Source organism: Coregonus clupeaformis, unplaced genomic scaffold (genome assembly GCF_020615455.1).
Source record: "Coregonus clupeaformis isolate EN_2021a unplaced genomic scaffold, ASM2061545v1 scaf0170, whole genome shotgun sequence".
Lineage (NCBI taxonomy): Eukaryota > Metazoa > Chordata > Actinopteri > Salmoniformes > Salmonidae > Coregonus > Coregonus clupeaformis.
Window position 1 is genome coordinate 558,553 of NW_025533625.1, and position 17,249 is coordinate 575,801.

General features: G+C 48.3%; 1 protein-coding gene across 1 annotated transcript in view; it reads left to right on the plus strand.

Moving 5' to 3' along the window:
• Positions 1–17,249, plus strand: part of LOC121554516 (condensin complex subunit 3) — a gene marked incomplete at its 3' end in the record, with an annotated part of 51,020 nt that continues 33,771 nt past the window's right edge. The window contains 9 exon segments of the mRNA XM_045213914.1: positions 1–134; positions 798–915; positions 1,516–1,740; positions 7,611–7,706; positions 7,708–7,840; positions 9,367–9,512; positions 9,613–9,697; positions 14,667–14,859; positions 16,749–16,898. Coding sequence (XP_045069849.1) covers positions 16–134; positions 798–915; positions 1,516–1,740; positions 7,611–7,706; positions 7,708–7,840; positions 9,367–9,512; positions 9,613–9,697; positions 14,667–14,859; positions 16,749–16,898 — 1,265 coding nt within the window.

Consider the following 17,249-nt stretch of genomic DNA (forward strand, 5'->3'; position numbering starts at 1 on the left):
TATATTTAGGGTTAGATGGTGGTAGCCAACGCTAATCTCGAGAGACTGATCTCACCTCTCGCGAGACTGGCAGTTACGTTTGAAAACAGGCGGCAGACGGAGAGACGACAAACGGCTCGAGTTGTCAAGAGAAAGTAAGGAACAGAAAACTGAAATTACATTTTCATTTATGTGTTATATTTCATTTATTTACGAATCAACAATATTGGCAATATTAATCCTTTTGTGAAACATATAATTTTCGTTTCCAACCTCTTTGGTACCCCTGAGATAGACGATGTTTTTCTGCCTCGCGTGTCCGTAGAGAGCTTGAGGAGTGGCTGGAGAGAAACGTTAGCTAGCTAGCTAGCTATGTTTTAGCTTTTTAAAACGGTTAATTATTGGATAATAGATTACTTTATGTGAGATAGCTTTTCTAGCCAAGGAGGACGGGTGAGATATTCGTCTGGAATAGTGAAATGGATCATTTGAAGAAATTCGTAAAAGTTTCGCAAACGACCTACTGTAGCTAACTAGAGTTAGATAGCCAACGTCGTTAGCACTTAATACTGTAGCTAACTACTAGTTAGATAGCTAAATACACGCCGAATAGCCACTTAGCAAACATCGCTTGTTGTTGGATGTTTAACCCAATTTTCCAGTCACATACCTCGGCTGCTTCCCTGCATTGTAGAATACGTTAGCCTGGCTTATTGTATTTTTTTGGAGCTAACTAGCCAGCTAGAGTAGTTTAAAGCTATACCTGTGTTGGTTTGAATGATAACGTTATAGCTAGCTGTATTATTGTTTTTCTTCAGGAGAGAGAAGATGACTGGGGACAGTGAGTTGGCGATAAAGGAGGCGTTTCAGCGCGCTCAGAAAGGACACAACAACAAGGCTAAACTGGTGGCCAGTCTCAAGAACACGTACAACAAGGTACACACCCTGTAAACCCACGCCTGTAAACCCCCCGTAAACACATACACATACCTATAAGCACACACCCCTATAAACACACACACACCCCTATAAACACACACACATACCTATAAGTACACATACCCTATGAACACACACTTATACACTCACCCATGTATACACACACAGATACAAGGGAAACACACATACTGTACATCAGGGTACAGACACACAAACAGTGACACATATGTTTAAATCAATGATTCTGTTCATTCTCTTTCTAATACCAGTAAGAGAACCACCATCCTGACCCAACCTGTTTCCTCTCTGTCCTTTGTGCCTGTCTTGTCTGTCCTGTGTGCCTGTCTATCCTGTGTGCCTGTCTTATCTGTCCTGTGTCTGTCCTGTGTGTGTGTGCCTGTCCTTTGTGTGTGTGTGTGTGTGTGTGTGTCTGTCCTGTGTGTGTCTGTCCTGTGTGTGTGTGTGTGTGCCTGTCCTGTCTGTCCTCTGTGTCTGTCCTGTGTCTGTGTCTGTCCTGTGTGTGTCTGTCCTGTGTCTGTCCTGTGTGTGTGTCTGTCCTGTGTGCCTGTCTGTCCTGTGTGCCTGTCCTGTCTCTAGTTGGAGGACAAGACATTGTTCCATGAGGAGTTTGTCCAGTGCCTGAAACATGCCATGATCGTGTACAAGCGAGAACCGGCCGTGGAGAACATTATAGAGTTCGTCTCCAAGTTCTCCACCAGCTTCCAGACTCCTTCCACCGAGGGAGGAGAGGAAGAGGAGGAGGAGGATGAAGAAGAGGACCAGAACCCCTTCCTCAGTTACATGTTCAACTTCCTGTTGGAGGTACTAGAACTCTGAGTCTCAAACTATCCCTTATGTGGTCCTCTGTAGCTCAGCTGGTAGAGCATGGCGGGACCACCCATACGTAAAAATGTATGCACACATGACTGTAAGTCGCTTTGGATAAAAGCGTCTGCTAAATGGCATATTATATATTATATTATTATATGTAGAGCGCTACTTATAACCAGGGCCCTATGGTGGAAGGCTAGGGCCGTACACCCACCGGGTGGTTTTTCAATACCGTTGAACCAATTTCTTTTTGAGTTTTTTAAAATTTATTTATACATTTGAATATTTGTAGGTACTTTTTTAAAGTAAATATCTTCATTCGACTTGTGAAATACATTAGGAGATAAAGCAGATCACTTTCTTCATTTCACCGGTCGCATAATGTTTCATTACCGGTAGTCCCCAGTCACACGCTTGTTTACAAGCACACAACGAGGAGAGACCGGAGCCTTGGGAGTCACTGTTGTTCAGCATGTTAGCCTGGTGATCTAGTTACAGTAGGGAATACAACGAGGAGAGACCGGAGCCTTGTGAGTCACTGTTGTTCAGCATGTTAGCCTGGTGATCTAGTTACAGTAGGGAATACAACGAGGGAGAGACCGGAGCCTTGTGAGTCACTGTTGTTCAGCATGTTAGCCTGGTGATCTAGTTACAGTAGGGAATACAACGAGGAGAGACCGGAGCCTTGTGAGTCACTGTTGTTCAGCATGTTAGCCTGGTGATCTAGTTACAGTAGGGAATACAACGAGGAGAGACCGGAGCCTTGTGAGTCACTGTTGTTCAGCATGTTAGCCTGGTGATCTAGTTACAGTAGGGAATACAACGAGGAGAGACCGGAGCCTTGTGAGTCACTGTTGTTCAGCATGTTAGCCTGGTGATCTAGTTACAGTAGGGAATACAACGAGGAGAGACCGGAGCCTTGTGAGTCACTGTTGTTCAGCATGTTAGCCTGGTGATCTAGTTACAGTAGGGAATACAACGAGGAGAGACCGGAGCCTTGTGAGTCACTGTTGTTCAGCATGTTAGCCTGGTGATCTAGTTACAGTAGGGAATACAACGAGGAGAGACCGGAGCCTTGTGAGTCACTGTTGTTCAGCATGTTAGCCTGGTGATCTAGTTACAGTAGGGAATACAACGAGGAGAGACCGGAGCCTTGTGAGTCACTGTTGTGCAGCATGTTAGCCTGGTGATCTAGTTACAGTAGGGAATACAACGAGGAGAGACCGGAGCCTTGTGAGTCACTGTTGTTCAGCATGTTAGCCTGGTGATCTAGTTACAGTAGGGAATACAACGAGGAGAGACCGGAGCCTTGGGAGTCACTGTTGTTCAGCATGTTAGCCTGGTGATCTAGTTACAGTATGGAATTCACCACTAAATGTTTTCCAGCTAGATATCTTAGAACTATTAAGTTAATTAATAGTTAATTCACTTTTTTTTTATTGGGAATAGTCAGATTTAATATAATAGTTTGATTTAAAACGTTTACATGCTGTGCAAGAAGAACGATTACCCTAATAATCCCTGAAATCAGGCTACCTGATGGGATTTTGATAAAATGCACAAAATCGCCAATCCAAAGTTCTAGCACAGTGACCATGTTATTTTGGGGAAGCCTATTGGATCCTGAGTTGGGGCATCACAGTGACCATGTTATTTTGGGGAAGCCTATTGGATCCTGAGTTGGGGCATCACAGTGACCATGTTATTTTGGGGGAAGCCTATTGGATCCTGAGTTGGGGCATCACAGTGACCATGTTATTTTGGGGAAGCCTATTGGATCCTGAGTTGGGGCATCACAGTGACCATGTTATTTTGGGGAAGCCTATTGGATCCTGAGTTGGGGCATCACAGTGACCATGTTATTTTGGGGAAGCCTATTGGATCCTGAGTTGGGGCATCACAGTGACCATGTTATTTTGGGGAAGCCTATTGGATCCTGAGTTGGGGGCATCACAGTGACCATGTTATTTTGGGGAAGCCTATTGGATCCTGAGTTGGGGCATCACAGTGACCATGTTATTTTGGGGAAGCCTATTGGATCCTGAGTTGGGGCATCACAGTGACCATGTTATTTTTGGGGAAGCCTATTGGATCCTGAGTTGGGGCATCACAGTGACCATGTTATTTTGGGGAAGCCTATTGGATCCTGAGTTGGGGCATCACAGTGACCATGTTATTTTGGGGGAAGCCTATTGGATCCTGAGTTGGGGCATCACAGTGACCATGTTATTTTGGGGAAGCCTATTGGATCCTGAGTTGGGGCAGCACAGTGACCATGTTATTTTGGGGAAGCCTATTGGATCCTGAGTTGGGGCATCACAGTGACCATGTTATTTTGGGGAAGCCTATTGGATCCTGAGTTGGGGCATGACAGTGACCATGTTATTTTGGGGAAGCCTATAGGATCCTGAGTTGGGGCATCACAGTGACCATGTTATTTTGGGGAAGCCTATTGGATCCTGAGTTGGGGAAGCCTATTGGATCCTGAGTTGGGGAAGCCTATTGGATCCTGAGTTGGGGAAGCCTATTGGATCCTGAGTTGGGGAAGCCTATTGGATCCTGAGTTGGGGCATCACAGTGACCATGTTATTTTGGGGAAGCCTATTGGATCCTGAGTTGGGGCATCACAGTGACCATGTTATTTTGGGGAAGCCTATTGGATCCTGAGTTGGGGCATCACAGTGACCATGTTATTTTGGGGAAGCCTATTGGATCCTGAGTTGGGGCATCACAGTGACCATGTTATTTTGGGGAAGCCTATTGGATCCTGAGTTGGGGCATCACAGTGACCATGTTATTTTGGGGAAGCCTATTGGATCCTGAGTTGGGGCATCACAGTGACCATGTTATTTTGGGGAAGCCTATTGGATCCTGAGTTGGGGCATCACAGTGACCATGTTATTTTGGGGAAGCCTATTGGATCCTGAGTTGGGGCATCACAGTGACCATGTTATTTTGGGGAAGCCTATTGGATCCTGAGTTGGGGCATCACAGTGACCATGTTATTTTTGGGGAAGCCTATTGGATCCTGAGTTGGGGCATCACAGTGACCATGTTATTTTGGGGAAGCCTATTGGATCCTGAGTTGGGGCATCACAGTGACCATGTTATTTTGGGGAAGCCTATTGGATCCTGAGTTGGGGCATCACAGTGACCATGTTATTTTTGGGGAAGCCTATTGGATCCTGAGTTGGGGGCATCACAGTGACCATGTTATTTTGGGGAAGCCTATTGGATCCTGAGTTGGGGGCATCACAGTGACCATGTTATTTTGGGGAAGCCTATTGGATCCTGAGTTGGGGCAGCACAGTGACCATGTTATTTTGGGAAGCCTATTGGATCCTGAGTTGGGGCATCACAGTGACCATGTTATTTTGGGGAAGCCTATTGGATCCTGAGTTGGGGCATGACAGTGACCATGTTATTTTGGGGAAGCCTATAGGATCCTGAGTTGGGGCATCACAGTGACCATGTTATTTTGGGGAAGCCTATTGGATCCTGAGTTGGGAAGCCTATTGGATCCTGAGTTGGGGAAGCCTATTGGATCCTGAGTTGGGGAAGCCTATTGGATCCTGAGTTGGGGGAAGCCTATTGGATCCTGAGTTGGGGCATCACAGTGACCATGTTATTTTGGGGAAGCCTATTGGATCCTGAGTTGGGGGCATCACAGTGACCATGTTATTTTGGGGAAGCCTATTGGATCCTGAGTTGGGGCATCACAGTGACCATGTTATTTTGGGGAAGCCTATTTGATCCTGAGTTGGGGAAGCCTATTGGATCCTGAGTTGGGGCATCACAGTGACCATGTTATTTTGGGGAAGCCTATTGGATCCTGAGTTGGGGCATCACAGTGACCATGTTATTTTGGGGAAGCCTATTGGATCCTGAGTTGGGGCATCACAGTGACCATGTTATTTTGGGGAAGCCTATTGGATCCTGAGTTGGGGCATCACAGTGACCATGTTATTTTGGGGAAGCCTATTGGATCCTGAGTTGGGGGCATCACAGTGACCATGTTATTTTGGGGAAGCCTATTGGATCCTGAGTTGGGGCATCACAGTGACCATGTTATTTTGGGGAAGCCTATTGGATCCTGAGTTGGGGAAGCCTATTGGATCCTGAGTTGGGGAAGCCTATTGGATCCTGAGTTGGGGCATCACAGTGACCATGTTATTTTGGGGAAGCCTATTTGATCCTGAGTTGGGGCATATATAGTTTGTATGTGAAAACTACACATACTTTTTCCGAACTCGTGCATAAAGCATAGAGAGATGCTTATGCTGTTGGTGCTGGGAATGCCTGACGTAGCCTCGCATGCTTAGGTCAGACACACTGCTGCAGTTGATGTAGCCTATGTCAGCTGACGTAGCCTCACAAGCCAATCGTAGAAACTGAAGCAAATTGTACAATCTGGCCAGTTTGATATCCAGATTTATTTAGGTGACATCACACAGTGTGACGTGATAATGGTTAAAGATGTCTGGTCTGGTCAGGTTGATGTCCAGATTTATTTAGGAGAGATTATTATATATTTATGAGATTTACCAGAGACAGGGACAGTATATCTGATCAGGACATCTCCAACACTACTCTGATGGTATCAGTGGACAGAGACAGGGACAGTATATCTGATCAGGACATCTCCAACACTACTCTGATGGTATCAGTGGACAGAGACAGGGACAGTATATCTGATCAGGACATCTCCAACACTACTCTGATGGTATCAGTGGACAGAGACAGGGACAGTATATCTGATCAGGACATCTCCAACACTACTCTGATGGTATCAGTGGACAGAGACAGGGACAGTATATCTGATCAGGACATCTCCAACACTACTCTGATGGTATCAGTGGACAGAGACAGGGACAGTATATCTGATCAGGACATCTCCAACACTACTCTGATGGTATCAGTGGACAGAGACAGGGACAGTATATCTGATCAGGACATCTCCAACACTACTCTGATGGTATCAGTGGACAGAGACAGGGACAGTATATCTGATCAGGACATCTCCAACACTACTCTGATGGTATCAGTGGACAGAGACAGGGACAGTATATCTGATCAGGACATCTCCAACACTACTCTGATGGTATCAGTGGACAGAGACAGGGACAGTATATCTGATCAGGACATCTCCAACACTACTCTGATGGTATCAGTGGACAGAGACAGGGACAGTATATCTGATCAGGACATCTCCAACACTACTCTGATGGTATCAGTGGACAGAGACAGGGACAGTATATCTGATCAGGACATCTCCAACACTACTCTGATGGTATCAGTGGACAGAGACAGTATATCTGATCAGGACATCTCCAACACTACTCTGATGGTATCAGTGGACAGAGACAGGGACAGTATATCTGATCAGGACATCTCCAACACTACTCTGATGGTATCAGTGGACAGAGACAGGGACAGTATATCTGATCAGGACATCTCCAACACTACTCTGATGGTATCAGTGGACAGGGACAGGGACAGTATATCTGATCAGGACATCTCCAACACTACTCTGATGGTATCAGTGGACAGGGACAGTATATCTGATCAGGACATCTCCAACACTACTCTGATGGTATCAGTGGACAGAGACAGGGACAGTATATCTGATCAGGACATCTCCAACACTACTCTGATGGTATCAGTGGACAGAGACAGGGACAGTATATCTGATCAGGACATCTCCAACACTACTCTGATGGTATCAGTGGACAGGGACAGTATATCTGATCAGGACATCTCCAACACTACTCTGATGGTATCAGTGGACAGAGACGGGGACAGTAGTCTAGGTATTGATGCTACGTCTCTGCTCTAACCCCAGTGTCTTTCTCCCCCCTCAGTCCCACAAGGCCAACAGCCACGCCGTGAGGTTCCGCGTGTGTCAGCTGATCAACAAGTTGCTAGGCAGCATGGCGGAAAACGCCCAGATAGACGACTGACCTGTTTGACGGGATCCACCAGGCCATGCTGGTCCGAGTCACAGACAAGTTCCCCAACGTCAGGATCCAGGCCTCTCTGGCCATGGCGAGACTGCAGGACCCACAGAACCAGCACTGTCCCACTGTTAAAGGTACTGATACCACCACACACTGTCAGGGTCCAGACCTCTCTGGCCATGGCGAGACTGCAGGAACCACAGAACCAGCACTGTCCCACTGTTAAAGGTACTGATACCACCACACACTGTCAGGGTCCAGGCCTCTCTGGCCATGGCGAGACTGCAGGAACCACAGAACCAGCACTGTCCCACTGTTAAAGGTACTGATACCACCACACACTGTCAGGGTCCAGGCCTCTCTGGCCATGGCGAGACTGCAGGACCCACAGAACCAGCACTGTCCCACTGTTAAAGGTACTGATACCACCACACACTGTCAGGGTCCAGACCTCTCTGGCCATGGCGAGACTGCAGGAACCACAGAACCAGCACTGTCCCACTGTTAAAGGTACTGATACCACCACACACTGTCAGGGTCCAGGCCTCTCTGGCCATGGCGAGACTGCAGGAACCACAGAACCAGCACTGTCCCACTGTTAAAGGTACTGATACCACCACACACTGTCAGGGTCCAGACCTCTCTGGCCATGGCGAGACTGCAGGAACCACAGAACCAGCACTGTCCCACTGTTAAAGGTACTGATACCACCACACACTGTCAGGGTCCAGACCTCTCTGGCCATGGCGAGACTGCAGGAACCACAGAACCAGCACTGTCCCACTGTTAAAGGTACTGATACCACCACACACTGTCAGGGTCCAGGCCTCTCTGGCCATGGCGAGACTGCAGGATCCACAGAACCAGCACTGTCCCACTGTTAAAGGTACTGATACCACCACACACTGTCAGGGTCCAGACCTCTCTGGCCATGGCGAGACTGCAGGACCCACAGAACCAGCACTGTCCCACTGTTAAAGGTACTGATACCACCACACACTGTCAGGGTCCAGACCTCTCTGGCCATGGCGAGACTGCAGGACCCACAGAACCAGCACTGTCCCACTGTTAAAGGTACTGATACCACCACACACTGTCAGGGTCCAGGCCTCTCTGGCCATGGTGAGACTGCAGGACCCACAGAACCAGCACTGTCCCACTGTTAAAGGTACTGATACCACCACACACTGTCAGGGTCCAGGCCTCTCTGGCCATGGCGAGACTGCAGGACCCACAGAACCAGCACTGTCCCACTGTTAAAGGTACTGATACCACCACACACTGTCAGGGTCCAGGCCTCTCTGGCCATGGCGAGACTGCAGGACCCACAGAACCAGCACTGTCCCACTGTTAAAGGTACTGATACCACCACACACTGTCAGGATCCAGACCTCTCTGGCCATGGCGAGACAAACGGGATCCACAGAACCAGCGGTGTTAAAGGTCCCGGTCACAACACACCTCTCCTCTCCTCTCCTCTCCTCTCCTCTCCTCTCCTCTCCTCTCCTCTCCTCTCCTCTCTCCTCTCTCCTCTCCTCTCTCTCCTCTCCTCTCCTCTCCTCTCCTCTCCTCTCCTCTCCTCTCCTCTCCTCTCCTCTCCTCTCCTCTCCTCTCCTCTCCCTCTCCCTCTCCCTCTCCCTCTCCCTCTCCCCTCCTCCAGCCTATCTGTTGATCTTGGAGAATGATTCCAATCCGGAGGTTCGTCGAGCCGTTCTGTCCTGCATCGCCCCCTCCTCTGTCACCCTCCCCAAGATACTGAAACGCACCAGGGACGTCAAGGAGAGCGTCCGCAAACTGGCTTACCAGGTACACACACACACACACACACACTAAACTGGCCTTACAAACCTTAACCCAGCTTAAACAGGACGTTTTTAATGACTGTGTGTGTGTGTGTGTGTGTCAGGTTCTGGCAGACAAGGTCCACATCAGAGCTCTGAGTATCGCCCAGAGAGTCAATCTACTGCAGCAGGGTCTCCACGACGCCGCAGGTACACACTCTATTACTCTGTTACTCTGTTACTCTGTCACTCTGTCTCTCTGTTACTCTGTTACTCTGTCACTCTGTTACTCTGTCACTCTGTCACTCTGTTACTCTGTTACTCTGTTACTCTGTCACTCTGTTACTGTCACTCTGTTACTCTGTCACTATTTTACTGTCACTCTGTTACTCTGTAACTCTGTCACTCTGTCACTCTGTTACTCTGTCACTCTGTTACTCTGTCACTATTTTACTGTCACTCTGTTACTCTGTCACTCTGTTACTGTCACTCTGTTACTCTGTCACTCTGTTACTGTCACTCTGTTACTATTTTACTGTCACTCTGTTACTCTGTCACTCTGTTACTCTGTCACTCTGTCACTCTGTCACTCTGTTACTCTGTCACTCTGTCACTCTGTTACTCTGTTACTCTGTTACTCTGTCACTCTGTCACTCTGTCACTCTGTTACTCTGTTACTCTGTCACTATTTTACTGTCACTCTGTTACTCTGTTACTCTGTCACTCTGTCACTCTGTCACTCTGTTACTCTGTTACTCTGTCACTCTGTCACTCTGTCACTCTGTTACTCTGTCACTCTGTTACTGTCACTCTGTTACTCTGTCACTATTTTACTGTCACTCTGTCACTCTGTCACTCTGTTACTCTGTCACTCTGTCACTCTGTCACTCTGTTACTCTGTCACTCTGTCACTCTGTCACTATTTTACTGTCACTCTGTTACTCTGTCACTTTGTCACTCTGTTACTCTGTTACTCTGTCACTATTTTACTGTCACTCTGTTACTCTGTCACTCTGTCACTCTGTCACTCTGTTACTCTGTTACTCTGTTACTCTGTCACTCTGTTACTGTCACTCTGTTACTCTGTCACTCTGTTACTGTCACTCTGTTACTATTTTACTGTCACTCTGTTACTCTGTCACTCTGTCACTCTGTTACTCTGTCACTCTGTCACTCTGTCACTCTGTTACTCTGTCACTCTGTCACTCTGTCACTCTGTCACTCTGTTACTCTGTTACTCTGTCACTCTGTCACTCTGTCACTCTGTCACTCTGTTACTCTGTCACTCTGTCACTCTGTCACTCTGTTACTCTGTCACTCTGTCACTCTGTCACTCTGTTACTCTGTCACTCTGTCACTATTTTACTGTCACTCTGTCACTCTGTTACTCTGTTACTCTGTCACTCTGTCACTCTGTCACTCTGTTACTCTGTCACTCTGTCACTCTGTTACTCTGTCACTCTGTTACTCTGTTACTCTGTCACTCTGTCACTCTGTCACTCTGTTACTCTGTTACTCTGTCACTCTGTCACTCTGTTACTCTGTTACTCTGTCACTCTGTTACTCTGTTACTCTGTCACTCTGTCACTCTGTTACTCTGTTACTCTGTCACTCTGTTACTCTGTTACTCTGTCACTCTGTCACTCTGTTACTCTGTCACTCTGTTACTCTGTTACTCTGTCACTCTGTCACTCTGTCACTCTGTTACTCTGTTACTCTGTCACTCTGTCACTCTGTCACTCTGTTACTCTGTTACTCTGTCACTATTTTACTGTCACTCTGTTACTCTGTCACTCTGTTACTCTGTTACTCTGTCACTCTGTCACTCTGTCACTCTGTTACTCTGTTACTCTGTCACTCTGTCACTCTGTCACTCTGTTACTCTGTCACTCTGTTACTGTCACTCTGTTACTCTGTCACTATTTTACTGTCACTCTGTCACTCTGTCACTCTGTTACTCTGTCACTCTGTCACTCTGTCACTCTGTTACTCTGTCACTCTGTCACTCTGTCACTATTTTACTGTCACTCTGTTACTCTGTCACTTTGTCACTCTGTTACTCTGTTACTCTGTCACTATTTTACTGTCACTCTGTTACTCTGTCACTCTGTCACTCTGTCACTCTGTCACTCTGTTACTCTGTTACTCTGTTACTCTGTCACTATTTTACTGTCACTCTGTTACTCTGTCACTCTGTTACTCTGTCACTCTGTTACTCTGTCACTCTGTCACTCTGTCACTCTGTCACTCTGTCACTCTGCCACTCTGTTACTCTGTCACTCTGTCACTCTGTCACTATTTTACTGTCACTCTGTTACTCTGTCACTTTGTCACTCTGTTACTCTGTTACTCTGTCACTATTTTACTGTCACTCTGTTACTCTGTCACTCTGTCACTCTGTCACTCTGTCACTCTGTTACTCTGTTACTCTGTTACTCTGTCACTATTTTACTGTCACTCTGTTACTCTGTCACTCTGTTACTCTGTCACTCTGTTACTCTGTCACTCTGTCACTCTGTCACTCTGTTACTGTCACTCTGTTACTCTGTCACTATTTTACTGTCACTCTGTCACTCTGTCACTCTGTTACTCTGTCACTCTGTCACTCTGTCACTCTGTTACTCTGTCACTCTGTCACTCTGTCACTATTTTACTGTCACTCTGTTACTCTGTCACTTTGTCACTCTGTTACTCTGTTACTCTGTCACTCTGTCACTCTGTCACTCTGTCACTCTGTTACTCTGTCACTCTGTCACTCTGTTACTCTGTCACTCTGTCACTCTGTCACTCTGTTACTCTGTCACTCTGTTACTGTCACTCTGTTACTCTGTCACTATTTTACTGTCACTCTGTCACTCTGTCACTCTGTTACTCTGTCACTCTGTCACTCTGTCACTCTGTTACTCTGTCACTCTGTCACTCTGTCACTATTTTACTGTCACTCTGTTACTCTGTCACTTTGTCACTCTGTTACTCTGTTACTCTGTCACTATTTTACTGTCACTCTGTTACTCTGTCACTCTGTCACTCTGTCACTCTGTCACTCTGTTACTCTGTTACTCTGTTACTCTGTCACTATTTTACTGTCACTCTGTTACTCTGTCACTCTGTTACACTCTGTCACTCTGTCACTCTGTCACTCTGTTACTCTGTCACTCTGTCACTCTGTCACTCTGTTACTCTGTCACTCTGTCACTCTGTCACTATTTTACTGTCACTCTGTTACTCTTCACTTTGTCACTCTGTTACTCTGTCACTCTGTCACTCTGTCACTCTGTCACTCTGTCACTCTGTTACTCTGTTACTCTGTCACTCTGTTACTGTCACTCTGTTACTCTGTCACTCTGTTACTGTCACTCTGTTACTATTTTACTGTCACTCTGTTACTCTGTCACTCTGTCACTCTGTTACTCTGTCACTCTGTCACTCTGTCACTCTGTTACTCTGTCACTCTGTCACTCTGTCACTCTGTCACTCTGTTACTCTGTTACTCTGTCACTCTGTCACTCTGTCACTCTGTTACTCTGTCACTCTGTTACTGTCACTCTGTTACTCTGTCACTATTTTACTGTCACTCTGTCACTCTGTCACTCTGTTACTCTGTCACTCTGTCACTCTGTCACTCTGTTACTCTGTCACTCTGTCACTCTGTCACTATTTTACTGTCACTCTGTTACTCTGTCACTTTGTCACTCTGTTACTCTGTTACTCTGTCACTATTTTACTGTCACTCTGTTACTCTGTCACTCTGTCACTCTGTCACTCTGTCACTCTGTTACTCTGTTACTCTGTTACTCTGTCACTATTTTACTGTCACTCTGTTACTCTGTCACTCTGTTACTCTGTCACTCTGTTACTCTGTCACTCTGTCACTCTGTCACTCTGTCACTCTGCCACTCTGTTACTCTGTCACTCTGTCACTCTGTCACTATTTTACTGTCACTCTGTTACTCTGTCACTTTGTCACTCTGTTACTCTGTTACTCTGTCACTATTTTACTGTCACTCTGTTACTCTGTCACTCTGTCACTCTGTCACTCTGTCACTCTGTTACTCTGTTACTCTGTTACTCTGTCACTATTTTACTGTCACTCTGTTACTCTGTCACTCTGTTACTCTGTCACTCTGTTACTCTGTCACTCTGTCACTCTGTCACTCTGTCACTCTGTCACTCTGCCACTCTGCCACTCTGTTACTCTGTCACTCTGTCACTCTGTCACTCTGTCACTCTGTCACTCTGTCACTCTGTTACTCTGTCACTCTGTCACTCTCTGTGTGTCTATAACTCTGTGTGTCTAGAACTGTGTGTGTCTAGAACTGTGTGTGTGTGTGTGTGTGTCTAGAACTGTGTGTGTGTGTGTGTGTGTGTCTAGAACTGTGTGTGTGTGTGTCTATAACTGTGTGTGTGTGTGTGTGTGTCTAACTGTGTGTGTGTGTGTGTGTGTCTAACTGTGTGTGTCTAACTGTGTGTGTATAACTGTGTGTGTATAACTGTGTCTATAACTGTGTGTGTGTCTAACTGTGTGTGTGTGTGTGTGTGTCTAACTGTGTGTGTATAACTGTGTGTGTATAACTGTGTGTGTATAACTGTGTCTATAACTGTGTGTGTGTGTAACTGTGTGTGTGTGTGTATAACTGTGTGTGTGTGTGTAACTGTGTGTGTAGAACCAGTGAGGCAGGTGGTCCAGGTCCGTCTCCTCCCAGCCTGGCTCAGTCTCCTCCAGGGTGATGTGTGTGTATAACTGTGTGTGTGTGTATAACTGTGTGTGTGTAGAACCAGTGAGGCAGGTGGTCCAGGTCCGTCTCCTCCCAGCCTGGCTCCGTCTCCTCCAGGGTGATGTGTGTGTATAACTGTGTGTGTGTGTATAACTGTGTGTGTGTAGAACCAGTGAGGCAGGTGGTCCAGGTCGTCTCTAGCCGGCTCGTCTCTCCAGGGTGATGTGTGGAAACGTGTGAACGTGTGTGTGTAGAACCAGTGAGGCAGGTGGTCCAGGTCCGTCTCCTCCCAGCCTGGCTCGTCTCCTCCAGGGTGATGTGTGTGAACTGTGTGTGTGTGTATAACTGTGTGTGTGTAGAACCAGTGAGGCAGGTGGTCCAGGTCCGTCTCCTCCCAGCCTGGCTCAGTCTCCTCCAGGGTGATGTGTGTGTGTAACTGTGTGTGTATAACTGTGTGTGTGTAGAACCAGTGAGGCAGGTGGTCCAGGTCCGTCTCCTCCCAGCCTGGCTCAGTCTCCTCCAGGGTGATGTGTTGGAGCTGTTACACAAACTGGATGTAGAGAACTGTTCTCAGACGGCCCTGGACACACTGACGGCTCTGTTCACACACACACCTCAGGACCAGCCGCTACAGCACTGTCTTCAGCTGGACAACAGGTACACACACACACACACACACACACACACACACACACACACTGACCGCTCTGTTCACACACACACCTCAGGACCAGCTGCTGCAGCACTGTCTTCAGCTGGACAACAGGTACACACACACACACACACACACACACACACACACTGACCGCTCTGTTCACACACACACCTCAGGACCAGCTGCTGAAGGACTGTCTCCAGCTGGACAACAGGTACACACACACACACACACACACACACTGACCGCTCTGCTCACACACACACCTCAGGACCAGCTGCTACAGCACTGTCTCCAGCTGGACAACAGGTACACACACACACACACACACACACACTGACCGCTCTGTTCACACACACACCTCAGGACCAGCTGCTGAAGGACTGTCTCCAGCTGGACAACAGGTACACACACACACACACACACACACACACACACACACACACACACACACACACACACACACACTGACCGCTCTGTACACACACACACCTCAGGACCAGCCGCTACAGCACTGTCTTCAGCTGGACAACAGGTACACACACACACACACACACACACACACACACACACACTGACCGCTCTGTACACACACACACACACACACACACACACACACACACACACACACACACTGACCTGTACACACACACACACACACACACACACACACACACACACTGACCTGGACACACACACACACACACACACACACACTGACCGCTCTGTACACACACACACACACACACACACACACACACACACTGACCTGTACACACACACACACACACACACACACACACACTGACCTGGACACACACACACACACACACACACACACACACACACACACACTGACCTGGACACACACACACCTCAGGACCAGCTGCTACAGCACTGTCTACAGCTGGACAACAGGTACACACACACACACACACACACACACACACACACACACACACACACACACACACACACACACACTGACCTGGACACACACACACACACACACACCTCAGGACCAGCTGCTACAGCACTGTCTTCAGATGGACAACAGGTACACACACTGACCTGGACACACACACACACACACACACACACACACACACACTGACCTGGACACACACACACACACACACACACACTGACCTGGACACACACACACACACACTGACCTGTACACACACACACACACACACACACTGACCTGTACACACACTGACCTGTACACACACACACACACACACACACACACACACACACTGACCTGGAACACACACACACACACACACACACTGACCTGGACACACACACACACACACACACACACTGACCTGTACACACACATACACACACACACACACACACACTGACCTGTACACACACATACACACACTGACCTATACACACACACTGACCTGTCCACCCCCTGACCTGTCCACCCCCTGACCTGTCCACCCCCTGACCTGTCCACCCCCTGACCTGTCCACCCCCTGTCCTGTCCACCCCTGACCTGTCCACCCCTGTCCTGTCCACACCACTGACCTGTCCACCCCTGTCCTGTCCACCCCCTGACCTGTCCACCCCCTGTCCTGTCCACCCCCTGACCTGTCCACCCCCTGACCTGTCCACCCCCTGTCCTGTCCACACACTGACCTGTCCACCCCCTGACCTGTCCACCCCTGACCTGTCCACCCCTGACCTGTCCACCCCCTGACCTGTCCACCCCCTGTCCTGTCCACCCCCTGACCTGTCCACCCCCTGTCCTGTCCACCCCCTGACCTGTCCACCCCCTGTCCTGTCCACCCCCTGACCTGTCCACCCCCTGACCTGTCCACCCCCTGACCTGTCCACCCCCTGACCTGTCCACCCCCTGTGTGTGTCTCTGCAGGATGCTGGTCCCGGCTGAGTCTCTGTCCTGTGAGAGTGTGTTGTACTGGAGAGCTCTGTGTGAGTTCATTAAGGCTAAAGGTGATGAAGGGGAAGAGATGCTGGAACAGCTGCTGCCAGAGGCTGCTCTCTTCGCTGAATACCTCTACGGGTAAGCCTATCAATACATCAATATCCCTAACCTCTCCTGGAGTACCTCCAGCCAGTACCCCATAACCCTCTCCTGGAGTACCTCCAGCCAGTACCCCATAACCCTCTCCTGGAGTACCTCCAGCCAGTACCCCTAACCCTCTCCTGGAGTACCTCCAGCCAGTACCCCCTAACCCTCTCCTGGAGTACCTCCAGCCAGTACCCCCTAACCCTCTCCTGGAGTACCTCCAGCCAGTACCCCTAACCCTCTCCTGGAGTACCTCCAGCCAGTACCCATAACCCTCTCCTGGAGTACCTCCAGCCAGTACCCCTAACCCTCTCCTGGAGTACCTCCAGCCAGTACCCCCTAACC